The 27,369-nt window shown below is 45.5% G+C and overlaps 10 protein-coding genes across 10 annotated transcripts; 4 read left to right on the top strand and 6 right to left on the bottom strand.

Annotated features, from left to right (window-relative positions):
- Positions 1–747: 747 nt before the first annotated feature.
- N7478_002749 (UDP-glucose 6-dehydrogenase) lies at positions 748–2,729 on the top strand (the record flags this gene model as incomplete). The annotated part of the gene is made up of 2 exons (XM_056918963.1): positions 748–787; positions 847–2,729. 2 exons carry the CDS (start codon positions 748–750, stop codon positions 2,727–2,729), a joined length of 1,923 nt encoding a protein of 640 aa, XP_056782121.1.
- Positions 2,730–5,459: 2,730 nt separating this feature from the next.
- On the bottom strand, positions 5,460–7,237 carry N7478_002748 (SGNH/GDSL hydrolase family protein; the record flags this gene model as incomplete). Its single annotated transcript, XM_056918962.1, has 8 exons — positions 5,460–5,759; positions 5,827–6,063; positions 6,125–6,184; positions 6,244–6,416; positions 6,554–6,675; positions 6,738–6,790; positions 6,853–6,924; positions 6,995–7,237. The coding sequence occupies 8 exons, from the start codon at positions 7,235–7,237 to the stop codon at positions 5,460–5,462; spliced, it is 1,260 nt and encodes a 419-aa protein (XP_056782120.1).
- Positions 7,238–10,389: 3,152 nt separating this feature from the next.
- On the top strand, positions 10,390–11,969 carry N7478_002747 (acyltransferase family protein; the record flags this gene model as incomplete). Its single annotated transcript, XM_056918961.1, has 3 exons — positions 10,390–10,506; positions 10,580–11,207; positions 11,266–11,969. 3 exons carry the CDS (start codon positions 10,390–10,392, stop codon positions 11,967–11,969), a joined length of 1,449 nt encoding a protein of 482 aa, XP_056782119.1.
- A 1,046-nt stretch (positions 11,970–13,015) lies between these two features.
- N7478_002746 (uncharacterized protein) lies at positions 13,016–13,781 on the bottom strand (the record flags this gene model as incomplete). The annotated part of the gene is given in 3 exon segments (XM_056918960.1): positions 13,016–13,438; positions 13,454–13,577; positions 13,672–13,781. 3 exon segments carry the CDS (start codon positions 13,779–13,781, stop codon positions 13,016–13,018), a joined length of 657 nt encoding a protein of 218 aa, XP_056782118.1.
- A 914-nt stretch (positions 13,782–14,695) lies between these two features.
- On the bottom strand, positions 14,696–16,501 carry N7478_002745 (CoA-transferase family III; the record flags this gene model as incomplete). Its single annotated transcript, XM_056918959.1, has 2 exons — positions 14,696–15,484; positions 15,554–16,501. The coding sequence occupies 2 exons, from the start codon at positions 16,499–16,501 to the stop codon at positions 14,696–14,698; spliced, it is 1,737 nt and encodes a 578-aa protein (XP_056782117.1).
- A 762-nt stretch (positions 16,502–17,263) lies between these two features.
- On the bottom strand, positions 17,264–18,324 carry N7478_002744 (SDR family oxidoreductase; the record flags this gene model as incomplete). The annotated part of the gene is made up of 3 exons (XM_056918958.1): positions 17,264–17,516; positions 17,579–17,972; positions 18,027–18,324. The coding sequence occupies 3 exons, from the start codon at positions 18,322–18,324 to the stop codon at positions 17,264–17,266; spliced, it is 945 nt and encodes a 314-aa protein (XP_056782116.1).
- Positions 18,325–18,753: 429 nt separating this feature from the next.
- On the bottom strand, positions 18,754–20,139 carry N7478_002743 (glycoside hydrolase family 28 protein; the record flags this gene model as incomplete). Its single annotated transcript, XM_056918957.1, has 5 exons — positions 18,754–19,006; positions 19,062–19,146; positions 19,209–19,338; positions 19,393–19,815; positions 19,888–20,139. The coding sequence occupies 5 exons, from the start codon at positions 20,137–20,139 to the stop codon at positions 18,754–18,756; spliced, it is 1,143 nt and encodes a 380-aa protein (XP_056782115.1).
- Positions 20,140–21,550: 1,411 nt separating this feature from the next.
- Positions 21,551–22,354, bottom strand: N7478_002742 (uncharacterized protein; the record flags this gene model as incomplete). Its single annotated transcript, XM_056918956.1, has 2 exons — positions 21,551–22,065; positions 22,135–22,354. 2 exons carry the CDS (start codon positions 22,352–22,354, stop codon positions 21,551–21,553), a joined length of 735 nt encoding a protein of 244 aa, XP_056782114.1.
- A 696-nt stretch (positions 22,355–23,050) lies between these two features.
- Positions 23,051–24,668, top strand: N7478_002741 (Zn(II)2Cys6 transcription factor; the record flags this gene model as incomplete). Its single annotated transcript, XM_056918955.1, has 3 exons — positions 23,051–23,390; positions 23,417–23,900; positions 23,969–24,668. 3 exons carry the CDS (start codon positions 23,051–23,053, stop codon positions 24,666–24,668), a joined length of 1,524 nt encoding a protein of 507 aa, XP_056782113.1.
- A 604-nt stretch (positions 24,669–25,272) lies between these two features.
- On the top strand, positions 25,273–26,997 carry N7478_002740 (uncharacterized protein; the record flags this gene model as incomplete). The annotated part of the gene is made up of 4 exons (XM_056918954.1): positions 25,273–25,383; positions 25,447–25,710; positions 25,784–25,877; positions 25,946–26,997. The coding sequence occupies 4 exons, from the start codon at positions 25,273–25,275 to the stop codon at positions 26,995–26,997; spliced, it is 1,521 nt and encodes a 506-aa protein (XP_056782112.1).
- Positions 26,998–27,369: the final 372 nt, after the last annotated feature.

The raw sequence follows: 27,369 nt of genomic DNA, 5'->3' as shown, positions 1-27,369 counted from the left end.
TCGGAAGAGTTCGACAAATTTATCAATGTTCATGCCTTTTACACATGTATGGTCTTGGGGTCGTTACGTAGTGTAACCGGCATATAAGAAACATGGAATTCATTAACATAATCCAGTCGTTCTAAAGCTTGAAAATGCCATTGAATGAATAAAATGCATGCAGCTTCCTTGCAGGCAGTAGGGCTTCCAACGAAATAACCCTGTTCTACGATCTGCATGCAAGTACCAAATAGGAAATCGGCGTTTTCATGGGCCCGTACTGGAGAAATTCGCTGTCTTGTGTGATGTGAAGATAATAACTATGGTGCGTCATTTCGCTGCCATGCCGATCTACCTTCCTATTTAGCATGAGTGTTCAGCTGGTGCCCGAACCTGACCTGACGTATTAGATCTTGCAATCTAGATAATGGCGGAGCCTTCGTCTTTGGCGCTGTTCTGCACGAATGCCAGTGAGGAATGGTGTGGGTACCAATTCAGCGATTAACCAACTAGATATAATTATAGGTGTTCATCGTGGGACAGGACTGCAGAAGTGGCTGGCTGTGTCATGCCTCAGCCGCAGGAGCAGGCGTAATCGACAGATCCACAACTTTCGCGAGGGGTCCATGAACACAACAAGGACACATTTCGCTCTTTTTTGCTGGTTCTAAGAAAGTCAACTATATCTTAATCTGAGTTTGTGTTATTTTACACTTTTGGTGATTTGCAATAGATTGACAGATCACAATATCTGAACAGCGACCGGCCATGATTCGAAACATTACTTGTATTGGCGCTGGATTTGTTGGTGAGTGCCAAGAAGGCATCTTTTAGATACAAGAAACCATCAACTTACTGTAGAACCAGGCGGACCATTAGGCGCAGTGATTGCATATCGCTGTCCCGAAATTACAGTGACGGTTGTCGATAAGAATGCCGCCAGAATCGATTCATGGAACTCAGATGCCTTGCCCATGTATGAGCCTGGTCTGAGTGACATCATAGCTGAGGTCAGACAGCGCAAAGATGCTTGTAATCTCGTTTTTTCTTGTGATATTGAAAGAGCGATCCATGAGGCCGATATTATTATGCTATGTATCGATACTCCGACCAAAAGATTCGGCATCGGAAGTGGCATGGCGCTGGATCTGGGCCACATTCAGGCAGCGATTCGCACAATAGCAGACGTAGCGACCACTGATAAGATCGTTGTAGAGAAATCAACAGTACCATGTGGTACAGCCTCGAGAATTCAAGATTTGGTATGCTCCATTTTCCTTCTCTTGAAATTGCTTGCTAATTTTGAAATAAAAAAGCTCGTCTCGGGATCAAAAGGAAACTGTCAATTCGAAGTACTTTCCAATCCAGAATTTCTCTCTGAAGGCACCACTGTCACGGATCTATTACATCCATCTCGAGTATTAATTGGATGCCAACGCACAGAATCCGGTCGACAGGCAACAGAGAAATTGGCGCAAATCTATAGAAAATGGACCCCTCCCGAGCTCATCATTACTATGGATCAATGGTCAGCGGAGCTGTCCAAGTTAGCCTCAAATGCACTCCTTGCACAGCGCATAAGCAGCATCAATTCATTGAGTGCTATTTGCGAGGCTGTTGGCGCAAATATTGATTCCGTCGCTGAAGGATGTGGCTCCGATCCTCGAATTGGTGGGAAAATGCTACGCAGTGGGCTAGGCTGGGGAGGAAGCTGTTTCCCAAAGGATGTTGCGGCGTTAGTTTATCTTGCACGCAGCTTGGGGCTCAACCCCGTCGCTAATTATTGGAATGCTGTATTGGAAATGAACGAGGACCAACAAACCCGATTCATGAAACGTATTCTCGCTTGTATGCAACGCTGCATCAATGGGAAGAATATTACTGTTCTAGGTTTCTCATTCAAGAAAGATACATCAGATACCAAGCATTCTCCATCAATTCAATTGGTTCGGGAGTTGCTGGTAGAAGGAGCTACTGTCTGTGTTTATGATCCGATGGTTTCGGAAGCACAGATATATACAGATGTCAGTCCATCAAAGGAGGATTCAATGCGACTTCGTGTCTTCTCTACTGCTGAAGAAGCCTGTGTCGGTGCCGATGCTGTCATTGTTGCCACAGAATGGGATGAATTTAAGACCCCCGAAGCCATCTTAGCCTCTCACCAAGTCAATGGAATCAATGGAATCAATGGAATCAATGGAATCAATGGAATCAATGGTGTCAATGGTGTCAATGGTGTCAATGGTGTCAATGGTGTCAATGGTGTCAATGGTGTCAATGGTGTCAATGGTGTCAATGGTGTCAATGGTGTCAATGGTGTCAATGGTGTCAATGGTGTCAATGGTGTCAATGGTGTCAATGGTGTCAATGGTGTCAATGGTGTCAATGGTGTCAATGGTGTCAATGGTGTCAATGGTGTCAATGGTGTCAATGGTGTCAATGGTGTCAATGGTGTCAATGGTGTCAATGGTGTCAATGGTGTCAATGGTGTCAATGGTGTCAATGGTGTCAATGGTGTCAATGGTGTCAATGACTTAGGAACAAATGGCGTTGAAAAAAATGGCGCACATGAGCAATCCGGAAAAACAAGTATCGACTGGCCTTCCATCGTGGACGATATGAAACAGCCTGCTTTCATATTTGACGGTAGAAATATGCTAAGCAGTCAATACTTGGAAAGCTTAGGTTGTCGATACGTGGGGATTGGACATTCGTCAAAATGGGATGACGTCCATTACCCATTATTATAACAATGCTTTTATGTGATTTTTATGACAAAGGCTTGCACGGGAGTGTTTGATAATTTGAATTTTACTATTTGAGCAATTGACTGTACCTACACTAAAGGACTGGACTCGAAGATATCCTTTCTGCAGAAGATATCGCCTCAAACTGGCCGAATGGAAAGTGTTTATTGCAGCGGTAAAGCAATATTCAGCCCCTATAGCCAATCTATACTCAGGTGGAGAGTGGAAGAATATTCAACATGGCTAGGGGGCCTTTTGCTTTAGAAATTATACAAGTAAATTCAAACGGGGACAGCCATGCCCTCGCCTTTCTTTTCTTCGGGATTCTTCACCGGGTGAAGAAGCATGAATGGAAAACAAAGTGGACCGTACAAATCTTCTCGCAGGTCTCCGTTTTCAAACCAATTTAGGCCCTGGGGATCTTGATGGAATGTACCATCAGTGTATTGATTAGGGTCGATTTTTCAATCCATCCACCTCCGATAAAAGTCTTCTGGGGTTTGACTGGTAAACATGTAACTGAAACGGAGAAGTATATGGTCCCACTTATGGTCCCAATTCCAAATACTCTCTTCACCACCATTTATTGCCTTTGGAGGGCCAGGGTTCATTATACGGGTGTTGTAGAGCACCCATGAAAATTAAATATCAGGTGCACCATCGTCGAGTTGCTGATTTCAACACCATTGAGCCTTGGTCTTTGTTCGTTTGGATCGATAGCAGAATAAAATTGGCTGTTTGTACAACATCTCCAGCCTTGTATGGATCCCTAGGTAAAGGTGTACCAATAAGAATAATACTATCTGGTGCCTTAGAGTAAGTGGGGCCAGATTAGCATAGTTCACGTTACGCTGACTGGGTGTCTTTCTAATCTTTATATGCGACATGGGCTGTAGCTCCAACTCTGACTGGCTTGTCCTTCCTTCCTAGCCCAGTTCCATTTATACCTAGTAGTACTTGGTGGGTACCTCCGTTTAGGTTCAACCGAGGAGCCATTGAATAGCGGATACGGCTCTCTTCCCTGTTCACATTTGGAGCACCCGATACTTCCTATTTGAGGCAAAATTAAATACAGTACAATCAACCACAGAGGATAACTGATATACATAAAGGATATCTTAGTTGTTTGAGTATGAGCCCCGTGGAGCTTTCGGGGTTCAACACGGGGGGTAAGTCTTTGAATAGAATTGACATATGACATTATCAGAGGCCTCGGTGGCTTCATTTTCGACGCTTGGCTCGCTATGAGAATTTTTGTTAGGCCTTGATTGAGCATTGCCTTCGACTGTTATGACTTGTGATGGTTTTTTTCAACCTGTTGCTCAATGCCATATCCCCAAGGGCTATTCATAACAATCCGTGTTCCTTCGGGGTATCTTCACTTGATACTCCTGGCGATCTCGGACCCACTATTGCTGTTGATGGGTTTGTGGAGAGGATATTTCAGCTAGCCAGCAATGATTTGCTAGTTTCTCGCTGTCTTCCTATTTAGGAATGAATGCTTTTGTCGTGATTCAAAAACAGACGTAAACCTCTGATTGCCCCTTGTCTTGAATTCAAATTTTCGAAGCACCGAGTTTTTAGTCGCATTTACCTATGCTGCAGTGATATGCGCGAGACCGTGCTGTTCCAGTTGTCACCATTGATGCAGATGGTTAGGGCTACAATTATAGCCATTCAATAACCAACCAAATGATTTTCCACTTATGGTTAGCATATGCCAGTGATCCCTATATACTTTCCCTTTCTGTTGAGGCGTGTGATTCGCTTGTCCTTGTGGACTACTATCAAATATCTTGTCACTAAAGTAGACATGACAGAGAGCAACGGGGATACTGGTACTCACTCCAAATAATCATATACAGGGCAGAAATTCCTAAATAATATGCATTGAGAACTGACAGTCCTGGGACCAGTTGGCAAGTGAGTTGTATCAACAGTTAGCATCTGGCGCTCGACGAGCTACCATTCTTATCCCTTGAGTCATTCAACCAAGCTCATATTGCTTAAAATACAAAACCTTATTCCCAAGCCAGCAGGTACAATTTGGGAAGAGTTTGTGAGACGTCATTTCCCTCTAACTATGGGATATAGAGCTATTTGGAATGTCCAAATAGACTTTTAACCAAAGGATTCCTGTTGTACTTGGCAGAAGCTTGGCAAGGGCCAAGTGATTCCTTGAGAGAAACCATTAATACTCGAAACGTGCGAACAAGGCTGTAGTAGAAGCTTTACCCTAGAGTCTCGGGTCTCCCCGACACGGAAAGGCATGTATGACTCGTATGTTCATGACTCGAAGGCTTCATTTAGCAAGGCTCGCATATTTCTGCGACGCCAAGAGACTGCATAACCATTAGCATGTCTCGCCGGGAGAGTTTTCAGGTCACTGGCGCAATTCACGTCATGAACTATAATGGAAGTGCACATACGTGACGTGGCATTTGCATCAAATCCTACCCGTGACACTTCCAAGGCTCTAAAAGAAAGTCAGGTTTTGGATCCTAGTAGCTTCAATGTTGGTCGGTAGTAGTAGTAGTAGTAGTAGTAGTAGTAGTAGTAGTAGTAAAAGAGGACCACAGACAGAAACGGAAACAGCGGAGTGTTTTGATAAATGTCAATTTCGCTAGGGCATGGTATATACATTCATCTCCCTCTAGACCTTGGGGGTTCAAGTTATAGTACAATATAATTATGCAGAGATGACTCTAGGAGCACACAAAAAAAAACAGACGGCTAATAATCCTGCATGTCGTTCCAGTACAGTGTGCCATGTTGAACCTCACCAAGAGGCTCAAGGTTCCACCTCAGGACAAGTTTTGTCCATTGCAGCAGGTGGCTGGCCAATTTGATGTGACCAACGTCTGTGGGATGGTTCATCGGGTTGATATCGTTGTGTTGTAGAATTCCGGTGGTGTCAAAGTAATAAACGAAGCCGCGGTCCTTGAAATGCTCGTGGACATCTCTTCCTTCTTGCTCGTATGCCATGCTGGGGTTGTAGTTGAGTCCTTCCTTCCGCCAAACCCACCATTGTGACTGGAGATATTAGTTAATACATATCCCACCAACCTCATGAGAACGAAAAGTAGGCAATACGACATACCACAATGAGGACAATAGCGTTGGGCCAGGTCTTATGGATATCCTCAATCAGCTCCACGTATGCATGGTAGAAGTTTCGGCCGGGGATTTCGTTCGGATGTCGGAAGTCATTGCCGCCCATTTGGATGAGAACGAGATCGGCGGGCTGCTCGGCTGAGTTGTCGAAGATTTCGGGTTCTTCAGGCCAAATCTGGCGGGATCGACTGCCGGGGTCGGAGGCACGGTGCCAGTACCATGTCTTTTCACACAACTGTTAGCAACAGGGATTTTAGGGCTGTGTTTTCAAGGAAGCGACATACCATGCCGCGGGCGTGTCCGTCATAACACTGTTGATCCACCAGACAAGCGCCTGCATAGCTCTGCAATCGTAGAATATGATTAGCATGTATCACCGTGGGTACGATTTGAGCAGGCTTACGGTCAAGGTGTGCTCAACGTTTCCTAGACCAGCCACAAAGAGGTAGGCCCAGGATGAAAGAGTCTCGTAGGATCCATATTGTCCCGAGGCAATACTGCCACCAATAATTTCGACCTTTTTTTGGAATTTCGGAGGAACGGTAAGCTCGTAGTTGCTTCCTGTGGAGACACCTGCTATTTGAATTGTGCGACAAGTTAGTGATAAGATCGCAAGCCAAGGTAGATATCACTTATCCAATGCCCCAGTTTGTGACTGCGATTCAAGTTAGTATGTAAATATGAGAAAAAGCTGCAGGTACTGCGTAACATACCTCTCATCTCAAAGGTCTTTTGAACGTTCACCAAGCCCTCATCCAACTCGGTCCAATCTCCGATGAATTGGTAGGTAGCGTCGGCCGTGACATTGGAATATTGCCAGTCGAGGTTTCCCAGGCTATAGTATAAAGGCTTAATAAAACGATCGTCAGGGTCAATTCGGCCAGGATAATTGTTTACCGGTATGCGACCAGAGTTCCTTCATTGGTTTGTGGTCCGAAGCTAATAGCAAGCTATCCATCCCGATATGCGATTAGATAAGAGGCGACAAAACGATATGGCTGGGTAGGAATACCTTCTTGCCAGAGAACTGAAGTTTAATTCCAGGTGCTCTGATGGTTAAAAGAATACGTATTAGAAATTTTGGCTTTCGGAGCGCGACTCGCGTGACTCAAGGGGTGGGAGATATTGGGAGACGAACGACCACCCTACGCGACGGTCAGAACATTCAACATTCTTTTTGAGGACATCATTAACGTACATGAAATGTGTTGGCTATCCCAGCGACCCTTGTAGGCGATTTCAGGGACATCCGCTCCATAATTCCTCCATGACTCGTCCAGCGCGATCACAGGTGCTTGACCAGGATACGGATTATCCTTGATTTGGCCATTTTGTAAAATTGTGGCGAGAGTCAACGGCCATGACAGTATCGCCAACCCCAAGTATGCCAAACGCATGGTCGGAGAAATGTTTTCAATGCGATTCAAGAGAATGACAACAGTTGGTTTACATTAAACGGTTCCAAAGATCAAAGATCATGAAAAAAGAAGCTAAATCCAAAGAGACCAGGTTGATTAGATTGATCGGTCCTTTCCCCGATGTGCTCAAGAAGACTAATAATGGCGTGATAGTAATATGGAGAGGGATAAAGGCTTACTACTACCCATTAACCCCTTTTTGCCCTTTTCACGCGACACGCACTCCGTATCGTATATGTCTACCTCGTATTACCGAAGAAATGCGAAGAAGTGCGAGCTGATCAAGCCAAGAGCACGACTTGAACGATCGAGAACGTGGCGGGATCACTTGTACGAATCATCAATTAGTGGATGGATCCGGCCAAGACCGCTAGGCGGGCAACATCCTGGCGGGCTCAGGGGTCGTTCCTATGCACGAGCGCCACCATCCGCTATTGATACGGCTACTCGGTTGGAGTCAGGGTGTGATTCGCCAAGTTCCAAAGAATTTTGTCGGAAGCAAGTCTTGGTATTTCCCTGTTGTGGACGGATATGAAGATTGTGACAGACCGACCTGAACTAGCTGGATCTGTTATTTAATTAGGTCTTGGCAGTCAGCAAAGGATACAGCACGTTGGAAATTAGAAATTGGATCTAATTTGCCCAAGTGCTAGCAATATTTCCCGTCCAGACATACAGACTACAACCTGCATGTGGCTCTGGCCAGTTGGACCCTGGGCTGAGTCTCCAATCCAGCGAATCAGAGTCTTCATATCAGGGTGACAGTCGCAAATCCCCTTCCTTTTCACCGCTTTACATCCTCTTGCACATTTCCGATTCTTGGAGATCGTTTTGATCCTTTGTTGACCTTATCTGTCTACTCCGGAACTCGACCTGTACCGAGGCGGCTTAAATTCAAACCAGGCTATAATTTCCTCCTTTATTCTTTCTTACCATTTAAACCTTGGAACCCCAGTAAATTTTATTGACTCGTCGATTTCATTGATCTATTTATCGTTCCCGTATCGCTGACTCGTTTTCGCCTAGCAAGTCTCCAATTCGATCAACCTGGGTACCTTCTCCGGCCCCAAGATCGGCACCCAGAAGAAGAAGAAGCCAAGAAAAATTACTACGGAACATGCTCCGTCCCTGTCCGGCGTCAGGGATTGTAACTGCACTGGCCCGATCGCCAGCGTTTGTAATGGGCCACTCCGAACATGTATCTAATACGAGATTCAGCCCTGTAGATCGAGTTGAATGTTCGTTCATATTCATGTTCCGAATCATATGAAATACGAAACTGTGCGAACAAAAAAAAATCAAACCAAAAATCCTCTCGTAAAACTTTCCACCCTGCATTCCCGAGGTCGAAAAGTCTCTAAGCCAAGAAGAGAGATTGGGTGGCTGGATCCAAAAACGCCAAGGCGCTTTCCACTATCAAGCATTAAATACCGTAATACGGCTTACAAGCCCATATCTCGCCTAGCAAGCACATGCGCCGGTGTTTGTGTTTGTTTTGTGCAGGGTTAAGGTCCACGGGTCTCCGGGTCCATCAGGGCCCCCCATCCAGTCCCCATCAGGATCATTTCGATTCGTCCCCGCTACTAGCATCGGCCGCCGATCCCTGAACTTCATTGTACAATATAATTTGTATGTATTGTGTAAAATGACGCCATTTTCTCACTAGTGTATGCAATTGTATCCCCCGCTGGAAAAGAAATTAGAAAAAGAAAAAAGTTCATAATTAGTTTTCAGCCAGGGGGCCTCACCAGTCCGCTTCGACGGTGGGAATGACTTCGTTTAAGAACCTTTGGAAGCTTGATCTTGTCATTCGGTGGCATCGTAAAGAAAGTTTGGAATGTAAGACATGGCCAAGACAAATAGACCACAATTATTTTTCTTTTCAGTTTCTTCTACCAACACCCCAGGTTGTCAATGTCCGTTCGAACTTGACACCTGGAACAGTCGCATATTTCGCGCTAATAATAGGATCCATTCATGGTGGTGGCGCCAGTCAAACATGGGAACCCACAGGTTTCGATCAACAAGGAAATCTCGCGCAATTTTCCACGACTTTTAGCACATCCAGTGCCGCACAACCAAGGACTCCATGTTGATTGGCACAGTGCATTTCTTTCCCCTTTTCATTTCCTTTTCCAATCCATGCAACGTAAGCTTGCCGCGTATTTATTTACATTTCCCCCGCCTTGTCTGCGAAATACTAGTCATGGCTCCATGTCGTACAGCGGCTTAAACAGTACTATGAACGAGGGGGCTTTGTAGCTTCTGAGTTAAAACGAAAGAAGTACTACTTTGCGAGAGCCGCCCAATATATGCATACACATCAATATTTGAATGCTTGGTTATAAATAAACTAACAAGCCAGTAATCGACCAGATCATGGTGACAGCCCCCTTGTTCATGCGTCTGTGGCTGTAGAAATACCACACAACGGAACTCCGCAAAATAACTCCTATAGCAGAATGTCGGGGATCGTCGTTCTTAAAACGCGGTTGTTCACGAGTTAACATCTACTACAAGTAGCCCTACGATCAATGCAATGGAACACTGTGGTTGAAAAGGCCAGAATAGGAATACAGATAAGGGGCTCATGGCAATTAACCAGCCATCAGTTCCTACGATTCTCTTGGCGTTTTAATATTTATTAAATCTAATTTCGGCAATTGATCTACTCCATTTCTCTTGGCTGCTGCAAGCCAGGCCCCCCGGGTCAGCCGAAGGTGTGTTGGGTCTCATGCGTTGGAACAGTCCATCGGTTTGGAAACCTCCTATCCTCCGCCCTAACTGGGCAGTGGATCTCTTTGTCCCGCCACAGATTATTCAAAACCCCAATCCTCCCCACTCGCGTTGCTTCTCTTCCTGAGAAACTCGTCTTGCGTTTCGTATCAGCTCGCTCTGCCCTATCTTGGCATTTGTTCCTTTTTGAAGGAGGCTTTCCCACCTCCCTCGTGTCACTCTTTTTTCCCTTTCCAAGTCGATCTGTGATCCGGTCCCCCAACACTCCCTTGCCTGTATTAGATAATCTTTCTCTTCAGGTTAAGAGGTAGATGTATCGATGACTGATCTTTGAACTGACTCGTCCACTCTTTAACAACTTTTGACATTTTTGACATTTTTGACATTTCGACACTATGGATTATATACAGCCCGCCCATCTCTACTCTCGTATCTTGGAAAACGTCCCATGGAAATCTGGTGATCCTAACGCCGTCAAGGGCGATCCCAAAAAAAGTGTGAAATGGATCGATGTAAGTTGCCGACTTTAGCTATAGCTATATGCTGTCGCCTCAAGATCATTTGAACCTAATAGCTTGGTATTAGGGTCTGAGAGGTATTGCCTCATTCCTCGTCGTGCTCACCCATCTTGCGCGTGCTTGGGATTATGATCTATTCGCGCCCCGTGACGATGTAGATATCGCACCACGCCTTCTTCAGTTGCCTGTTCTTCGTATTCCCTGGCAAGGACGTCTTGGTGTCACCATCTTCGCTTTTCTTACTGGTTATGTCTGCGCATTGAAGCCTATCAAACAGGCTCGCAATGGTGACTTTCTTGGATCTTTCACATCGGTGGCAAAGAGTGCCTTCCGTCGCCCACCTCGTCTCATTTTCCCCGCCACTATCGCACTAATCATTTCCTGGGTTATGGCTCAATGTGGTGCCTTTATCGCCGCGAACCGGTCTGACTGCTGGTGGTGCCGTTATGCTTCTCCGGATCTTGAAGACTCGCTCTGGAAGGAGTTTATTCGCCTTTTCGAAAACTTCTTGGGTGTTTGGACTACAGGTTATATGGCTTATGATGATCACCAGTGGGCGCTTTTGCCGCTCTTGAAGGCATCGATGTTGGTCTATGTTATGCTTTGCATTGTTATGTTTGTCAAGTTCCGATACCGCTTGGGGATTTACCTGGGAATGTACCTTTACTTCCACCAGGATGCCACGAAGAACACAGGTATGTTTCACAATCCAAATCTTTATCTCACTAGACTCATAGCTAACAACTTGAAAAGAAACATTCCAAATGCAAGCCATCTACGGTATGTTCCTTAGTGATCTCGCCTACCAAGTTTCCTTCAAGGAATTTATCGAACGTCACAAGTGGCCTCGCAGAGTCGTAGTCACACTTCTCTGGGTCTCCGGTCTGATGATTTGCTCCTACCCTGGCGAACACCCCGAGTGGGCCACGTGGTCCAACTACATGTTCGAAGCGGCACACTATATCTTCCCACCAGATGTGAATATCGGAAAACGCTACTCGGCAATCGGAGTCGATCTGATTATTCTGGCGATCTACCTGTCTCCTTCAACCAAGGAATTCCTAGCAAACCGTCTGCTTCTATGGCTCGGCAAGCAAAGTTTCGCCGTCTACCTCGTCCACGGAACTCTTCTGCGCACTGTTCTTTGCTGGATGCTCTATGGTATCACTGGACAACCCTGGGATGGAGAGCCAGTGGATGGTAACGGCCAGCCTCTCTTAGATGAGAAGGGTGAGCCACTCCACCCACACTGGATTCCTATCCGCCCTCCCTGGGTTGTGGGTATTTCTATCCCATGCTGGATCGTGTTGGTCTACATTTGTGCGTCCATGTGGACAACCTATGTTGACCCGTTCTGTGCCAAAATGGCACTTAAGCTGGAGAAGAAGATGTTCCAGCAAGACGAGAAGTCTGTTGAGGCCCTGCCTCTTACTAGCATGCCCATGACCACTGCTTAGGTGCATGGCACCTATGTAAAGATTTGCTACATTATTACACGTATCGATACATGTATATATGGTCGGACGATTTTCCTGCATTTGAAGCCTTTCAGATGAGACGATTTTGGAGTTTGGGTTTTCGATGTATATAATTTCATTACCATTCACTTTTAACCACATACTTACATAACTTTCATGCGAAATACCAGATTTACATTCATACAAACTATTTCATTGAAAATCCTTTGGTACGGCGCTCGAATACTGAGTAGAAATCGTCTTCTCTGCAGACGGTAACCACGGGAGGAATATCTCCCAGGATTCTCCCGGGCTGATCATCTCTCGGCACTCGACATGGCCGGTGCATGTGCACAGATGAGGGCCCCTTTCTGCCTAAATTATCTCGCTCCTCCGGGGCTGCAACCCCTTCCTCCTCCCGGGGTTCGTCTTGGCGTCGCCCTGAAGTGGATCGCACATATGGGGCCGTGGAAACCAGGGTCCACGATAGCCATCATTCCACAGCCCGTAGTCCGTACGGAGTAACTTATCGGATAAGCCGATGTCAAAAGTCCCCCTGACGTCCGAGAATAAGGCAGACAGAAAGTTTATATGAAACATGCCCCTGTTCAGTGGAATTGGATCTACTCCACCACGATTCAAGAGTCGAGTACAGAGTAACTCGGTATTCATTCGTATAAACATCCAAATAATCTATTAATCCCTGCAAGCCTCTTTTCTCTCCTTCGCAAAATTGGTTCGAGGTTAGGGTTCAGTAATCTCCCACAAATCGCCAGCTCTTAACCAACCAAACACTGTATCCAACTGGATATGCCTTGGCACTGGTATCCAATAGTATTGGCTGGTACACTGGACGCTAGTCGTGCCCTATGTATACACTTCTGGCAATTCTTGTGTCTGATCATTTTCATTTCTCTCCGTCGTGTACCCACAATACGAAGATCTTCAAATTGCCAGGAGCCCCGTTAGGAGCCCCGTTGGAATCCGAAACCTACCACCCCTTCAAACCGTCCAAGGTTGCATTTGCACAAGCACGCGAAATTCCATCACTTGTCGCGATCGGAAGTAAGATTCTTCATGTATTCATTGAAACATACAGTCTTCACTTCAGGGAACAGATCATTATGCAGCATGCCGGACGGTCTCCAAAACATGCCATGGCCTTGAAGATATCGCACCGTCATTAAAAAGTTGCCTGGGAAGGTATTTCCGTGCTGCCCCTCCTGCGGCGCAGATGGGGGGTTTTTCAGAATATCCTGCATCTCTTGCATTGAGATCATGTTTAGCTTGACGGGCTTTCCTATGTTGTTCTCTAGGATATGTGCCATTTCTCTATGTGAGATATGGTCGCTGTGGAAACCTAGAATTCTGTTTTCTGATATCTCGGGGTGACGGAGCGTCGCAACGACGAATTTCGCAACGTCCACTCGAGAAGAGATGCCCGTCTTTGCGTCTGGGTTTCCGACGACCTAGAGTGTGATTACAACTTTGTTTGTGGATTTATCTTTCCCCAGCCACGGGCACATAAGTGGCTTTTCAGCCGCGTCGTAGAACTCTCCGCACCCGATAACAGTATAGCTCATGCGACTACTTTTGATCGCAGGGTGTCTGATAGCTTCTTAAAAAAGTTTCATTTTTAGCTTCCATATCCATAAACTACTAGTAGGACATAAGAGCAATCGATCACAATTCATTGACATACAGGGTGTGAATGTATGCTTCTCCATCAGGCAACCAAGCAATCTGGTGCATACCAAAGTCACCAGGATAAGATCTGTTCCGTCTAGCAATGGCGGCAGCATCTTGAATCATTGGCTGCTTTGCGAGAATTTCACCTTCAAGAACAATTATAACTGTATCGACTCTCGCCTCTCCCAGTATATTACCAAGTTCCTCTGATTTGTGCAAGATCTAGTTTCTTGACGATTACTTGGATGTCTCCTGTAGCTTGTAGGTTAAAGTCCGACCTAGGTGAGATGAAGGCTATAACCTTGAACTTGGGGTCATTAGCTTGGACAAGGGCCTTAACAATCGGCTTGCCCGTATGACCATTTGCTCCTAAGATGGCGATGGTACTGGTAGATGGCAAAACGAAGAGTTGAATTCTGACTTGAGCTTTTGAGGTTAAGGTGATTTTGACATTTAATTTTCATTTAGTGAGATCGAGGAGAGGCTTTCAGTACGGCAGGGGTGGCAAGTGCTATGCTGCATTACACTATGGGGAAGTTCATCGTCAAGGTGACGAGTGCAAGGAAGGTTGCCTATTGAACGACATTGAGTAGCTTTCTCTCTTGTCAATTGAATTTGGACAACTCCGTCCGAGATGAAGCTCTCTATTTCCTTAGGAATAGTTTCGCCTCCGGTTTCTATAGAAACCTCGGTCTCTCTAGTTTTCACCTACCAGGATTATATTTTTGTGAGATGAAACATGACATCACTCACCTAGTACAGGCAGGGCTGTATGACTTACAAGTGCGTACTAGTTAGTATCTACTATGATTGATTGAAGTTCACGCACATATCTAGTACCCAATATAGGAAAAAAAGACTGGCGTCTATAAGAACGATTGCGATCTAAGGTGGCATGATGTGTATATAGTAGTACTAGTATATACCAGGTTAACGGAACCTTTTGGGAAAGTCTCGCTACATCAGTACAAAATTCGTTCCATTGGTCTCACTCGATACCCGAAAGTCCAATTTGAAATATGAAAGCGTATCTACTCTCACTTCCAATTGATTCCCCTATCGTGGTGGCAATACGGCACCGGAGGAGTAGTCCACCTCGGTGTGGCCTCTTGGTCGCCAAGTCTGGCGACAGGTTTCAAAAGTGTCTGCCTTCCCCAAAATCCTGGTTCATCGAAAGTCATCATGAATTTCGAGTTCTCATCCAGGTATCCAGGAAGACCTCTCTTCCAACCATCGATGACCAATCTCAAAATCTCTGTCACAAAAAGATCTGTGGTGATCGGGTGAAAATCAAACTGTTCAGTGATACCTCGCAGAGTTTCTGGTGGGTATAGCCCGACTTCTTTTTCTAGTGCAAAGGTGTCTGCAGCGACGAGCGAAGCCATTACATGATAGGAACCTCCCTTGATAGCACGTTCCCGGAGCGCAATCATCACACCCAGGGCCCCAACAATACCAGTTATCATATCGGAAACAGGAAGAGATGGCAATGTGCTTTTCCCTTCCTCGTAACCCTGGGATCGACCCATGATATATGAGCTGCCCGAGGCGGCATCTCCAATCTGTTGCCAACCGGGACGTTCTGCGAATGGTCCGTCTGGACCATAGCAGTTCTCATCAACATAGATGATTCCTTTGTCCCGATTGGCTGCCACTCTGAGAAGATCATGTAGACCAAGCCCCTTTCGACCAAGTGATCCCAATCTAAAGCCTTGGACAAAGACATCGACATTTGCAATAAGCTCACGAAGACGAGCCATGTCTTCCTCTTTTGTGATATCGAGATCAATGGTACGCTTTCCAGCATTCAATGTCATTTGTAGTAGCTAAGATGGAATATCAGTAAATATTCGTGGACAGTGGCCATGTCACCCCAAGACTTAGCTTCAACTTACGTTCAAATCTGGCAACCGGCTGCAGTTTACTCGAATAACGTCTGCTCCATATGATGCCAAGGTTGCCCCGAGCTCCGGACCCGCGATGATTCGCACCATCTCCAAGACCTTGACTCCAGCAAGTGGTCGTCGATCAGATTGGACTTTAGGAAGAGGCACCTTGGGCGTGGGCTTTGCATACGATTCCTCCGAAACCTTCACTAAAGGATGTTCCGCAAGTCGCTTCCCGAAGAGGGTCTTTCTCCATGCATCGGGGGTATAACAAATACTTCCACAAAGACCGTGGCGCACATTATGCATCTCAAGCTCATCCGGACTCCATTGTCGAACATGATCTTGGATATATTCGTAGCACTCTAGGGGGGACCCTAAGACGACATTTGGATCCATTCCCATGGAAATGAGTGTTTTGTCCGCATTAAGCGAGCCGTGCAATTGGTACCAAACCTTTGGATCCTTTGTCTGATAAATCGCTGTCGTGCGAAGCGCAATGGGCCTCCCGAATCCTGGCTGGAAGTCTCGAGTGAACAGCTTATTCAACTCTCCTGATCGCGATAGCGATGAGGCGTCGACTCCATCAAAGTACGTGGTTAATATGGTACCAAGCCAGAATCCAGCATGGTCGGTATCAACTGTCACATTGTTATCAGTCACTTTTTTTGCGTCGCGAAGCTCTAAGAGCTCATTTCCCACTAAACCTGCCATTGCATGCAGAGCTGCTGATACCGCTGGAGACTTGATGGGTCCAGGTATCATGGGATTGGGGTTCCCCTCAAACTGAACGGTGTCCCATGCTGCCTTGTCTTTGGTAAATCCCGGTGTGCGGGAAGCCAAAATTTCGAATATTCTGCGAGCATCCTCAGGAACTGGTAAGACTTCTTTGTCTATGAACGTTCCTGGTCCATATAAATCATCGCCTGCGATGGTTTCGTGAGGTTTATAAGTCATGAATAGTCCTGTATGCACTTTTCTTTCAAAAAAGGGGTCGTGTTGTTTCCAGTGTTTGGAATGAGGTGGGGAGAAGAGAAAAGAGTTCTGGGAATCTCTGCGAGTCGTACGTATATTTCCTATGGGCTAAGTGATCGGCCCCCACCAAAAAAGACCCATGAGGAGTATCCGGGTTTAGATAAACAGAGCCTTCCCCTCAATCCATCTCATTCCGAAATGTCGTAGGATTTTCGATTCCATGCTATGATGCCAAGATCTCGGTTGAAGCTTAGAGTAGAAAGCCAAGCCCTCGTAAAGCTTAGCCCAAAATTGCCTCTCTAAATACATAGCGCCTGGTGAGGTGGTGGGGGGCTGAACTATTGCTCATCCGAGGCCGCCATGGCCCCGCATGCATGAACGGGATCTACAATTACATCATAGGATTTTGAACCGTGTCTCCGGGTGCGAAGTCTAGATGCATAGCAACCATCAATTCTGGGCTAAATCTAGGACTGGTACACACTAAGACCAATCGAAATACAGCTTTGAAAATGAAAAATAAATATGTGGAAGAGAACTTGGACAACACGCTAGGTAGCGAGAGGCTTCAAATGGATTCTATCGTGATGAATGTTCACCGACCGCGAAGTACGAAAAACCGAGCTTTTTATAAAAATTTGTCACACTCATACAGATTATTTTTTTATGTTTGAAATTCTAAACTCAATGTATTGTTATAGCCTAACAAAAAAGGAAACAAAATATTTTCCCTCTATCGAAGCACTAATTCAAAGCTTTTAATCTTTTGATGGACAGCTGATTCCTTATGGATTCTTGTAACCAAGAAGGAAATCCTCTTACCATAGATACCATCCAATGACTCGAAGGGACAAACAATTGAGCCCCCGAATCCAACATTAACTGATCCACCGTCACTTCTGCCACATCTTTCGGTTCAATGATCTGTCCGTCAAAAACTCCACTCGCCACCATCTTTTTGATCATCGGAGTTCTCACCCATGCAGGATGCACAATGCTAAGAATCCAAGTTTGTCATTATGATGGTATAAAACCGCAGGAAGTTTGAAAAGAACTTACGTGGTATGAACCCCGGGTGCATTATATACATGCCGAAGCTCCTGACTGAGTCCTTCATGAAAGGCTAGCGCAGCGGATTTGGTACATGCATAATCGACATTACTAGCATTTGTAGTAAATGATGCGAGACTGGCAACTGTAACGACATGTCCGTGGTTTCGTGACACCATAGCAGGTAAGACTTCTTGGACAAGAAGGAAATTCGAAATAATATTCACTTCGAATGTCTTTCTTAGCTGGGTCTCTGGGAGACTCAGTATGGGCTTGTTGAATTCAACGCCTGCATTGTTGATCAAGACTGTGGGGTCACCATGATCGGATCGGACTTGCGCCACAATTTCCTTGATCTCTTCATAGGAGGCGAGATCCACTTTGTAGAAGAATATGTTGGATCCTGGATATGGTTGTCAATTTTTTATAATTATGTAAAGGCGGTCGTTCTACTCACTCAGCTGCTCTTGTGGCTCGTTAATATCAAAAATGATAACTTTAGTCCCTCGAGTCGCCAATTCTTTAACAATTGCTGCGCCGATTCCACTGGAACCGCCGGTAACCACAATGATCTCTTCACTTCGGTTCCACGTTGTAGATCCATAAAGCCTATTGAGAGCTCTTTGAGAGAGGTATGAATTGGTTCTAGAAATAAGACCGACGAAGCATAGAGCTCCGAGACCAATTCCTAATTTCGGTATTATGGAATATTGGTTCATGGGTTGAAAAAAATCAAGAATCTGATTCATAGCCATAATTCTGGCTTGAGAAGACACCCTTTCAAAGTAGTTGGGCGTGAAGCTCAATTTAAATCGTTCGTTCAGTGATCGAAGGATTACCGCGTGGATAGATCAGGATGGGAGGCTGCTAGTGGGCCTTGGCTGGCCTGGCGGACTTTTCTAAGTCCCGAGTTGTTGATAAATTTTCGGTAAATAGCAATCTCCGAGGGATAATAAGAAGGCCAAGTCTACATATTTTAGGCCTCATACATAAAAGCACGCAGGATTCATATAGTCGAATATCATACTATTATTCGAGAGGCTTAAAATAAACAAAAAATGGTTGAAACATGCATTGCGCTGACCCCAAATTTCAAAAAGGAGAATAATATACGCAAGTTGAACACGAATTCCACAAGACAAAATTTAGCATACAGACAGGCCAGGACTGACTTTTGAAAACACCTAGCAGCTGATGCTATCAGGGGCATTCTCGCAGTCGCTGTATGTCTCTCCACCGGTAACACTGACATCGGTCCAAGTCCAGTCTGAGCACCCAGAGGATCCACAGACAATAACAATGTTGTAGCCATCCGAGTCAACGGCATCAGTACCAGAGATATTGCTGATTGTGAGATCGGTGATGGGAATGCCACTGGTTGGGGTGCCGCCATCGAGGTCACCGCCATCGTAGTTCTGCTCGATGAGAATTCCATAACTATGACGCAGTGTTAGTGAAAGATCAATCAACTGTTTTCTTTTGCGTGGCTTACTCAGAGATATCCGAGAGGGTAATCTCGGTGTAGGTAACTCCCTTGATGGTTCCAGTATCACCTTCAGTGGCCTTGATGCGGATACCTAAACAACAAAAACGCGAGGTCAGCTAATGTGTCAATACAAGCAGGATCGGACTCAATTACCATTTGTAGAGGACTTAACCTCATTGTTCTTGAAGGTGACTGTATCCACGGTGTTATCAGAGCGACCGCCAACACTGCCAATGGACAATCCATGACCACCGGAGCAAACCCCGTTCTCGAAAGTGATATCCTGTAACAAGGTTAGTTTCCGAGTATATCATGAATTTTGGATTTGATTCATTACAGTGCCGGAGTTAACTGCGACGCAGTCATCCTGGTTATACACTTCCGCACCGGTGATAACAACACTGGTGCTGTCACCAATATCAAATCCGTCAGTGTTGTGACCGCCCTCACTGTCACCAGCCTCGTTGTTGATGGTCATATCGGTGATTGTCAGTCCATCGCAACCGTTGATGCTTACAGCCTGGACAGGAGTGTTCTCGATGTAAAGATCGGTGATGGTCGAGTCGGTAAGATCATGGGCGTAGAAAAACTTAGGCTTGGTAACTCCACCGTTGCTTCCCTCACCATCCCACCAGCGAGATCCATCACCGTTCAGGTACGCGCCGGATGCACCCTGGACGGTGATGCCGGTGCCAGAAATCTGAAGCAATGGGCCATCCCACTCCTCGTAGCCCCAAGTTGTCTCACCCTCGAAAATGACCTGTTAAAATCATAAATGATCAGCATTAACCCAGAGCTAATGATCAAATGTAGATATGAAGGCTATGCTCACGGTTGTATCATCCGCGAGGTCACTCAAGTCAAGAGTTGTTCCCGAAGGCACAGCGACGTTGGAGAGAACGATGGTTGAGCAAGACTTTTGAGACTTGCTTGCGCTTGAAGCACCACTTGATCCGGAGAAGGTACAGCTGGTAGCTCTCTTGGCGAGGTTTGGAGCTGCGGTGATTGCAGGCTCGGCGACAGGCGAGGCCATCACGCCAGCTGCTAAAGCAGCCAGCATGAGGGAGGCAGCTAGCTTGGTCATTTTGTTTTGAGAAATTCAGAGTTCTGCTACTGTTGTTGCTCTGGTTCTCTCTGTCAAAACCCAACTTCTGCAGGATATCTTAATTCATTTATGGACATCGGCGGTCCTTCACTCTGCCGAGCATAATCCACATTATCCACCAAACTAGGATCGACATCCGAATCACCTGAGAAGCTATGCGCTGAATGGTCTATTATCCTCCAATCCGGGAGCCATTGTTCCGGATCTTCACTTGATAATTGGTGGCCAAAATAGCTGGAATGAGCAAGGACGATGCTGAAGCTACCCCCAGAGTGGATCATGGCAGTTGCGGTGGTTCTTCAGAACATGCAGGGGTAACAGCCAACGGGGATAATCTTCCGAGCTTGAAACCTTGATGGTTTCAATCCAAGTCTCACTAAGAGTGCCACTAGATCACAATGGGTACGGAGCACCCTCAATCTGTCGATATCTTCCGACCAGTAATCAGGAGGCACATTGTCTCCAGAGGTGAAGCACGGACCTTCCCGGGATAACATCGGTATCTGCGATGTGCATTATAACGGGGTATCTTTTTGCCACCATTCATTTATCAACGCCGGGAAAATATAGTCGCTTCGGTAGAGTGAGTGTAAAACCTAAGGACATTTGTCGAGCGTGGATGACGAGGCGGAGTGAGCAGGGGATATTTCCGGCGGAGGGCGTTCGGCGGGGCTGGTGGCGCCGGTGGTGGACAAAACAAGCATGGGACTTTATTCTCAAAAATAAATGAAGATTCCACTATCTATATCCACTATGCTTGACCTACTCAACATGAAGCTTCTACTTTCCTTCCAATTAATTAAGGAGCAGAGATATTGTGGATGACGTCTATTCCAAGTTCCCCTATTATCTACAAAGAAAGTCAGTAAGGACCGCGGAGACCATTCCCATCCACCTGAAGGTCCCCAGGGAAAAAATGATTCGCCAAGTGTTGTTCCTTGGCGCTGCAATAGAGAAATTCTTAAAACAGGTGGAATTTGGCTTGACACAAAGTCTGCATGGCGCCAAACAGATAACCGAGGGGCTAGCGTTGGAGAAATGTGGGCTGAGTGGAAAACCCAGCACAGCGATGTCTACTCGGTGAGTAACATTAAGGAAGCAGCTGAAAACGCATCATATTTTGATAGCCTAATAACTATAACAAATAGGAGAAATAGGAAAAGTCTTCAGGGTACATAAAGTAGCGCGGGAACTACAAAACACAGACACTTGGAAAACCCCACTTCCGGAAGCAATCGGATGTATGCGAACGCCTTTCTTTCGTAGACAAGGACTTCATATGGTACCATTATAGTCTAAATTTCATTAAACCCATGCCATGGTGTTTCAACGCCGCCACATTAATCGTGACAGTCGACATTAGAGCTCAAGGGACTTTATAAAGTCTATCTCATTCCCATTGTTTCATGAGAGTGTTGGCCTCGACAATATTGTCAAAGTTGACGATATGAGTCGAATGACACCAAGGCTTAATTGTCTCCTCTTCGCGCACAAAGTTAGCGAAGAATTCGCACCACTTCGTTCGTGGATAGGCCTCGTTGATTTCGGTCCGAGTTGTTTCGTGGATAATTTGACCGAAATCTTTGACGTTGGGATGGACGCCAACGTTATCATAAATGGTAGCCAACTGGATCAGTTGACCAACGTATGTGATCGTCCCATCAACTCCCAGGTCTTGGTGTCGAATAATTGCCTCCGAGACTGCTTCGGCTTGGTCGGTAGTCGCGCCGAAATCCTTGAGAATTTGGAGGGCTTTAATGCCGCCGTAGATATCGAAGGACATTCGGGTCGCTGTTAGGTTTGTCTCCGTCGATCCGATATCATGCAACAGACATGCCAGAGCCCAAGTAATAGGACTTAGTGTAGCAGCTTGCTTAGGGAATTGCTGGCGTGTGATTGCCATGCCTATGTAGATGTTAGATGTTAGACACAAGTCTCAATCTTAATAGATCTCCGTGGAGCATGCCGGCATACCATAGAAGAAAACCCTCATTGAATGATTGAAGGTTTTGGGGTGCAACTCTTCCTTTGCATACTTCAAAGTCTTCGCGACGGTGGGATCATCAAATGGAAATTCGATTTCTTTAATAGCAAGCGGCTCCGGCTTGTTAATGAAAGGCCGATTACCAAAGATAGCACCCGCGTTAGCAGGGGTGCTAGTCCAGCCGTTGGTTGCGATCTCCTCGTGGCACATGTTGAAGTAGAGAAATTGAAAAAAGTTTGATATGTTTAAAAGTTTTCAGAACAGTTGAAAAGTTGAAAAGGAGCTTGTTGTATTGGAGGATTTCTCAGAGATGAGGGCGCGAACGAAGCCCTTTAAATATCGAAGTCCCAGCAGGACGCCACCTCGTGTTCAATTGGAAGTTGCAATTTTCCATCCTCTATCTTACAAATCATGGGCATTTTCCGTGCCACTGAGAACGGGTTACAGTGAAATCAACGCCATGGTGACTCCGAATAGTTCTTGCACCCAGTAATCTTGCTCTAAATCGATTAACGTGGCGGGGCGCCCTAAGCCCGATTAGGATGTTATTCCAGGTGGGGCTGCAAACACATCCCGATCCCCAATGCGCTCTTGTCTTGTCTCGGGGTATGCGATTTATCAGCGGTAATCGATATAAGCTCTAGATCATGTTTGCTTACATCTCACATACTATCAATTCAGTTAACTGATTATGGCTTTTCAATTTTTGGCAGTTGGGGGATTGATGTCTATGACGCCCTATTGGTCTATTCAGGCCACCCGCGGTGACGGATTATTATACTTCCGACCCGCTACATGTGATCATCACGTGCATCTCCAGTCAGTCAGCCTCCTGTATGACCCCGTAGATCCGCCTCAGTAAGCCGTGCATTGATATCCATGACATTCAACACATAAGGTTTCTCGATGCTGAAACCATGCTGGACATGCCGCAGCCGTACAGTTCAATGCGACCAATCTCAAACCCCTTGCTTCAAATGCAAGAAAGCCGGTCTGGAATGCCATGACAAAAGACCGCTGAGATGGGTTAAAGGTGTGGCGATTCGGGGAAAGCTGCGAGGCCATGTTTTCAAAGGACCAGCATTGCCGGAGAAAACTCAAGCCTTGCTTCATTCAGCAACGCACTTAAAGATACTTAACAAACCTTCGTTTGCTCTGCAGGACCCACGTATATACAATTTGGATCAGCGATCGAAATATTACATTGATTATTGTAAGCCTATGCGTGCCGTTGATGAAAAGCAATGTAATTTGTACTAATATTTAAGAAAGACAGTAACAGAATCTGCAAGCTGTTTATTCTGTTTGACAGTGGCAGCAATCCGTTTCGCAACTTGCTGTCTATCGGACTGGAGGACCCGACTTTACGAAAGTCAATAATTGCTCTTGCGGCTCGACACTATGCTAATACCGGCTATTCATTTGATGCAACTAACCCGACTATTGATTCTCAATTTGCGGATGCCAATATGGATGCTCTTCTATACAAAAAGCAAACTATAGAGGCATTGTCATCGTCATTGCATCAATCAGGACTTTGCAGGAGAGATCAAACCATGGCGACTATCCTTCTTCTCATTTTTCTTGATATTCTTGAATCGGGGATTGACGGATGGAATTTTCACCTTCAGGGAGCAAAAGGCTTACTGATTCTTAATCGTTCCCTCCTCGACCCTATCTCAGATGCTCATAGCAGCATTGACCCTGGGAATATGGTTCAAGAGACGAGACGATTTATTAAGGACCAGTTTTCATTGTATGTTACCAATCCTATTGAAATCACAGGGGGGTACAATTTTGTGTGTTATCACTGATGTGTATTAGAATTGAAACACTTGGAACTTCTCTTTATGGAACCTCCAATATCGTCTCTGAAGATTTTCTCTGCAGTGAGGAAACTCATCAAGAGTCAATCGTCAGGAGCTTTCTTGGCTGCCCCAAATTTCTCTTAAGAGCGATCCAGTTTTTTTCTAATCAAAGATATGTGCTCGCGGAGTCCAAAGGCGGAAACGAATTTACGAACAATAAAAATTTACAAAATACCGTTATGATGCTGGAATTGACTGAGCAGTTTGATTGTTTTGAATGGGCTTCAACCTTCCAACAACATGCAGCACCCTCGGCGAATGAAGTGATAAAAATATGCCTGTTATCACAAGCGTACAAAGCTGCGACATTGCTATATGGAAATCGAGTGCTTGGTGCCGTGAAGACGTCAATCTTGAACACCGAAAATTTGATCATACAGTTACTTGGCTCTATTGAAGCGCTACAAGGTGATACGACAATTTTCAAGTGCCTTATATGGCCTGTCTTTATTGCTGGTCTCGACTGTTCGTCAGAGAGCCAGCGGAACTTTGTTCTGAATTCTTTGCGCATGCTTTGGGGTTTGACAAATTGTGTCAACGTTATCAGTGCCTCCAATGTTCTGAAGGAAAACTGGAAACAGGAGGAACAGTTCGGATCCTCGGTGGATGATATCTCGGACGTTTGTAGATTGGGCCGTGGCATGCTTCTTATTTGATTAAGGACAGCGTGGCTCTGGTCGGATATTAATCAAAAATACGCTACGCAACGTTTCGACTCAGACTCCTTGTACAAACCTGTTCTAACGTGCTACACTCTTTTCGTTGTCCAGGTGACTGCCGATGAGGCTGGAATGTTCGCACGGAATGTTCTTTTTCTTCACTACCGTCATGGAAAACATGCGGCTACATCTAGAACTACAACGTAGCCTGATCTCCCCAGACATCTTGTCTTGTTGAGATGCAGCTAGTAAGAGAAGGACCGTCTGACTGAAAGATAAATGGTTTGTTTATGCAGGTTTATTGAACCTTTCATTTTGCAAATGCAGTTGGTCCGGGGTTATATTCAGAAGGCAAATCGTAGATCTGAAAAGGAATGTCATTCAGATTTTCTGTCTATGAGCAAAAGCAAGATTAAATTTTTCGAGTGGAAATTAATCAGGGGAGTCAAGTTGATTGATGTTTGCTCACTCCAACTATCTGCGCACTTCCCCCCCCCGTCCAGTTCAAGTTATCGTGCGCCCTGGGTTATTCTGCAACTTGGTTGAGCTGTTTCACCCCTTACGACCATTGATCTAATTTAATTGAGGGAATTTGTTACTCATGGGTTCAACAACAAAAGAGGAAGGGAATACTGTCGAAAATGCACCCGCTCTGTCAAGGTCCGCCTCAATCGTTTTTGTTGCTACTGTTACTGGTGCTGCATTCATCAACGTAAGTTCTCCTCGAGTTTTTCCCTAGTCATTAGTGATCTCGGAAACTGACAACTCTGAGTAGACATTCGCATCTCAGAGCGTGGTCATCATACTTCCAACGATCGGGCGCAAGCTTGACATTCCCGAGGCTCGACAACAGTGGATTGTAACCTCATACGTACTGACATTTGGATGTTTCCTCCTCTTGTGGGGCAGGATTGCCGATATCTATGGCAAGCGAACAATATTTATCTTGGGCTCGCTCTGGGTTACTGTGATTTCAGCTGTCAATCCATTCATTCCAAATGAGATCGGCTTCGCTATCTTTCGAGGATTGCACGGCTTGGTGAGTGCGGCTTGATGAAATCAAAAGTTTAAGTTGCTTGTACCTGTTCGATCAAAACTAATTATTCATCTAGGGTGCAGCTGCAAATGTTCCTACTGCGGTGGGAATTTTGGGTGCGACATTCTCTTCTCCGGGTCGGGCAAAGAACTATGCCTTCAGTGCATATGGTGAGTTATCTGTGTCGAATGCTATATGATCGAGTCTAAAAGAGACATGACCTGATACCCTTGCGCAGCCTGTGGCTCACCTTTGGGGAGCATATTCGGTACAATCGTGTCTGGCGCAGTTGCCCAATATGCTGCATGGCAATGGATTTTTGGTATTCAGGCCATTTTAACCGGGTTGATAACTGTTGCTAGTATATATGTGATTCCCAAGAACGAAACCGCTTCAGCAAATGCAAATACCGGGGACCTGTTTAGAGATGTTGACTGGATAGGAGGACTACTGGTCACAGTCTCCCTTTTTATGCTCCTTTTTGCGCTCGCGGAGGGCAATATGGTTGGCTGGAAGACACCCTATGTCCCAAGTTTGATCGCAATTTCAATAATCATGCTAGCTGGCTTTGTCGCTTGGCAATTGCGCTTGGAAAAGAAAGGAGATAGGCCGCCTCTTCTCAAGATATCTTTGTTTCGCAACTTTCATTTCAGCGTTACCATGCTTGCCAACTGCTTCTTCTGTGCCTCGTTCAACAATATGCTGGTATTTTCAACATACTTCTTTCAAGATTACCAGGGCCTCTCACTCATCCAAACGATGCTTCGATTTCTTCCAACGGGCCTGGTTGGAATTTTGTCACCAATAGCGGTCTCACTTGCTTTGGGGAGAGTCCCGACAATCTCTTTGTTCGTCGCCAGTCATCTTCTTCTGGCAGCTTCATCCCTTCTATTCGGATTACCTCTGCCGGATAACGTGAGCTACTTTGAATGGGAATTCTGGGCTTTGATTTCCTTTGCTATTGGTATGAACAGCTTTTGGTCTTGTCTCACGCTTTTTGTATCAACTGTGTTACCGAAAGATGATCAGGCTGTTGCGGGGGCCCTTATGTATGTTTTTAACCAGCTTGGCCGGGCATTTGGCTTAGCAATTTCGACCGCGGTACAGACTGCTGTTTCTGCGAGTTCTTCCGGTAATCAGGCGGAAAAGATGAAGATTACTGAACCTGGTGACAAAAACTTTCTTAAGGGAATTCGTGCGGCCTCTTGGTTAGATGTCGGCTTTGCATTGACTTCGTTGGCCTTAATATCGGCTGCATTTTGGAAATTCGAGTATGTCCAAAGGGGGTAATCTATGAAGCTTCGTTCCTTTCTCCCATGAACAGAGCATATATCCTTTGTATATGATTTTGTCAAAGCTTTCAGGAATAGAATGAAATAGAATGAAATTTAAAGATATAGAAGTATTGGTGAAAACTAAATACTAGTGCGGCTACTTTGTGAGGGGATCGCTATCCATTCCAGGCTTCGGTATCCCATTTTGACATCCCAAAATTCCTCACTAAGGCATCGATGATTCATACTAGCCTATGTGTAGACCGTTCCCCAGATTCATCCCTTCCATTGCAAGTTATAACTACCCTTAGCCGGACCGGATTTGGAGCCCTGCCGCCCAATACACACCTCTGCCACTATTTCTATAAATTGCCAGTTCTTATTATCA

The sequence above is a fragment of the Penicillium angulare genome (genome assembly GCF_028827245.1).
Source record: "Penicillium angulare strain IBT 27051 chromosome Unknown utg000003l_segment0_segment0, whole genome shotgun sequence".
Taxonomy (NCBI): Eukaryota; Fungi; Ascomycota; class Eurotiomycetes; order Eurotiales; family Aspergillaceae; genus Penicillium; species Penicillium angulare.
Note: the sequence above shows the minus strand (reverse complement) of the source record. Positions and strands in the feature narration are given on the sequence as shown.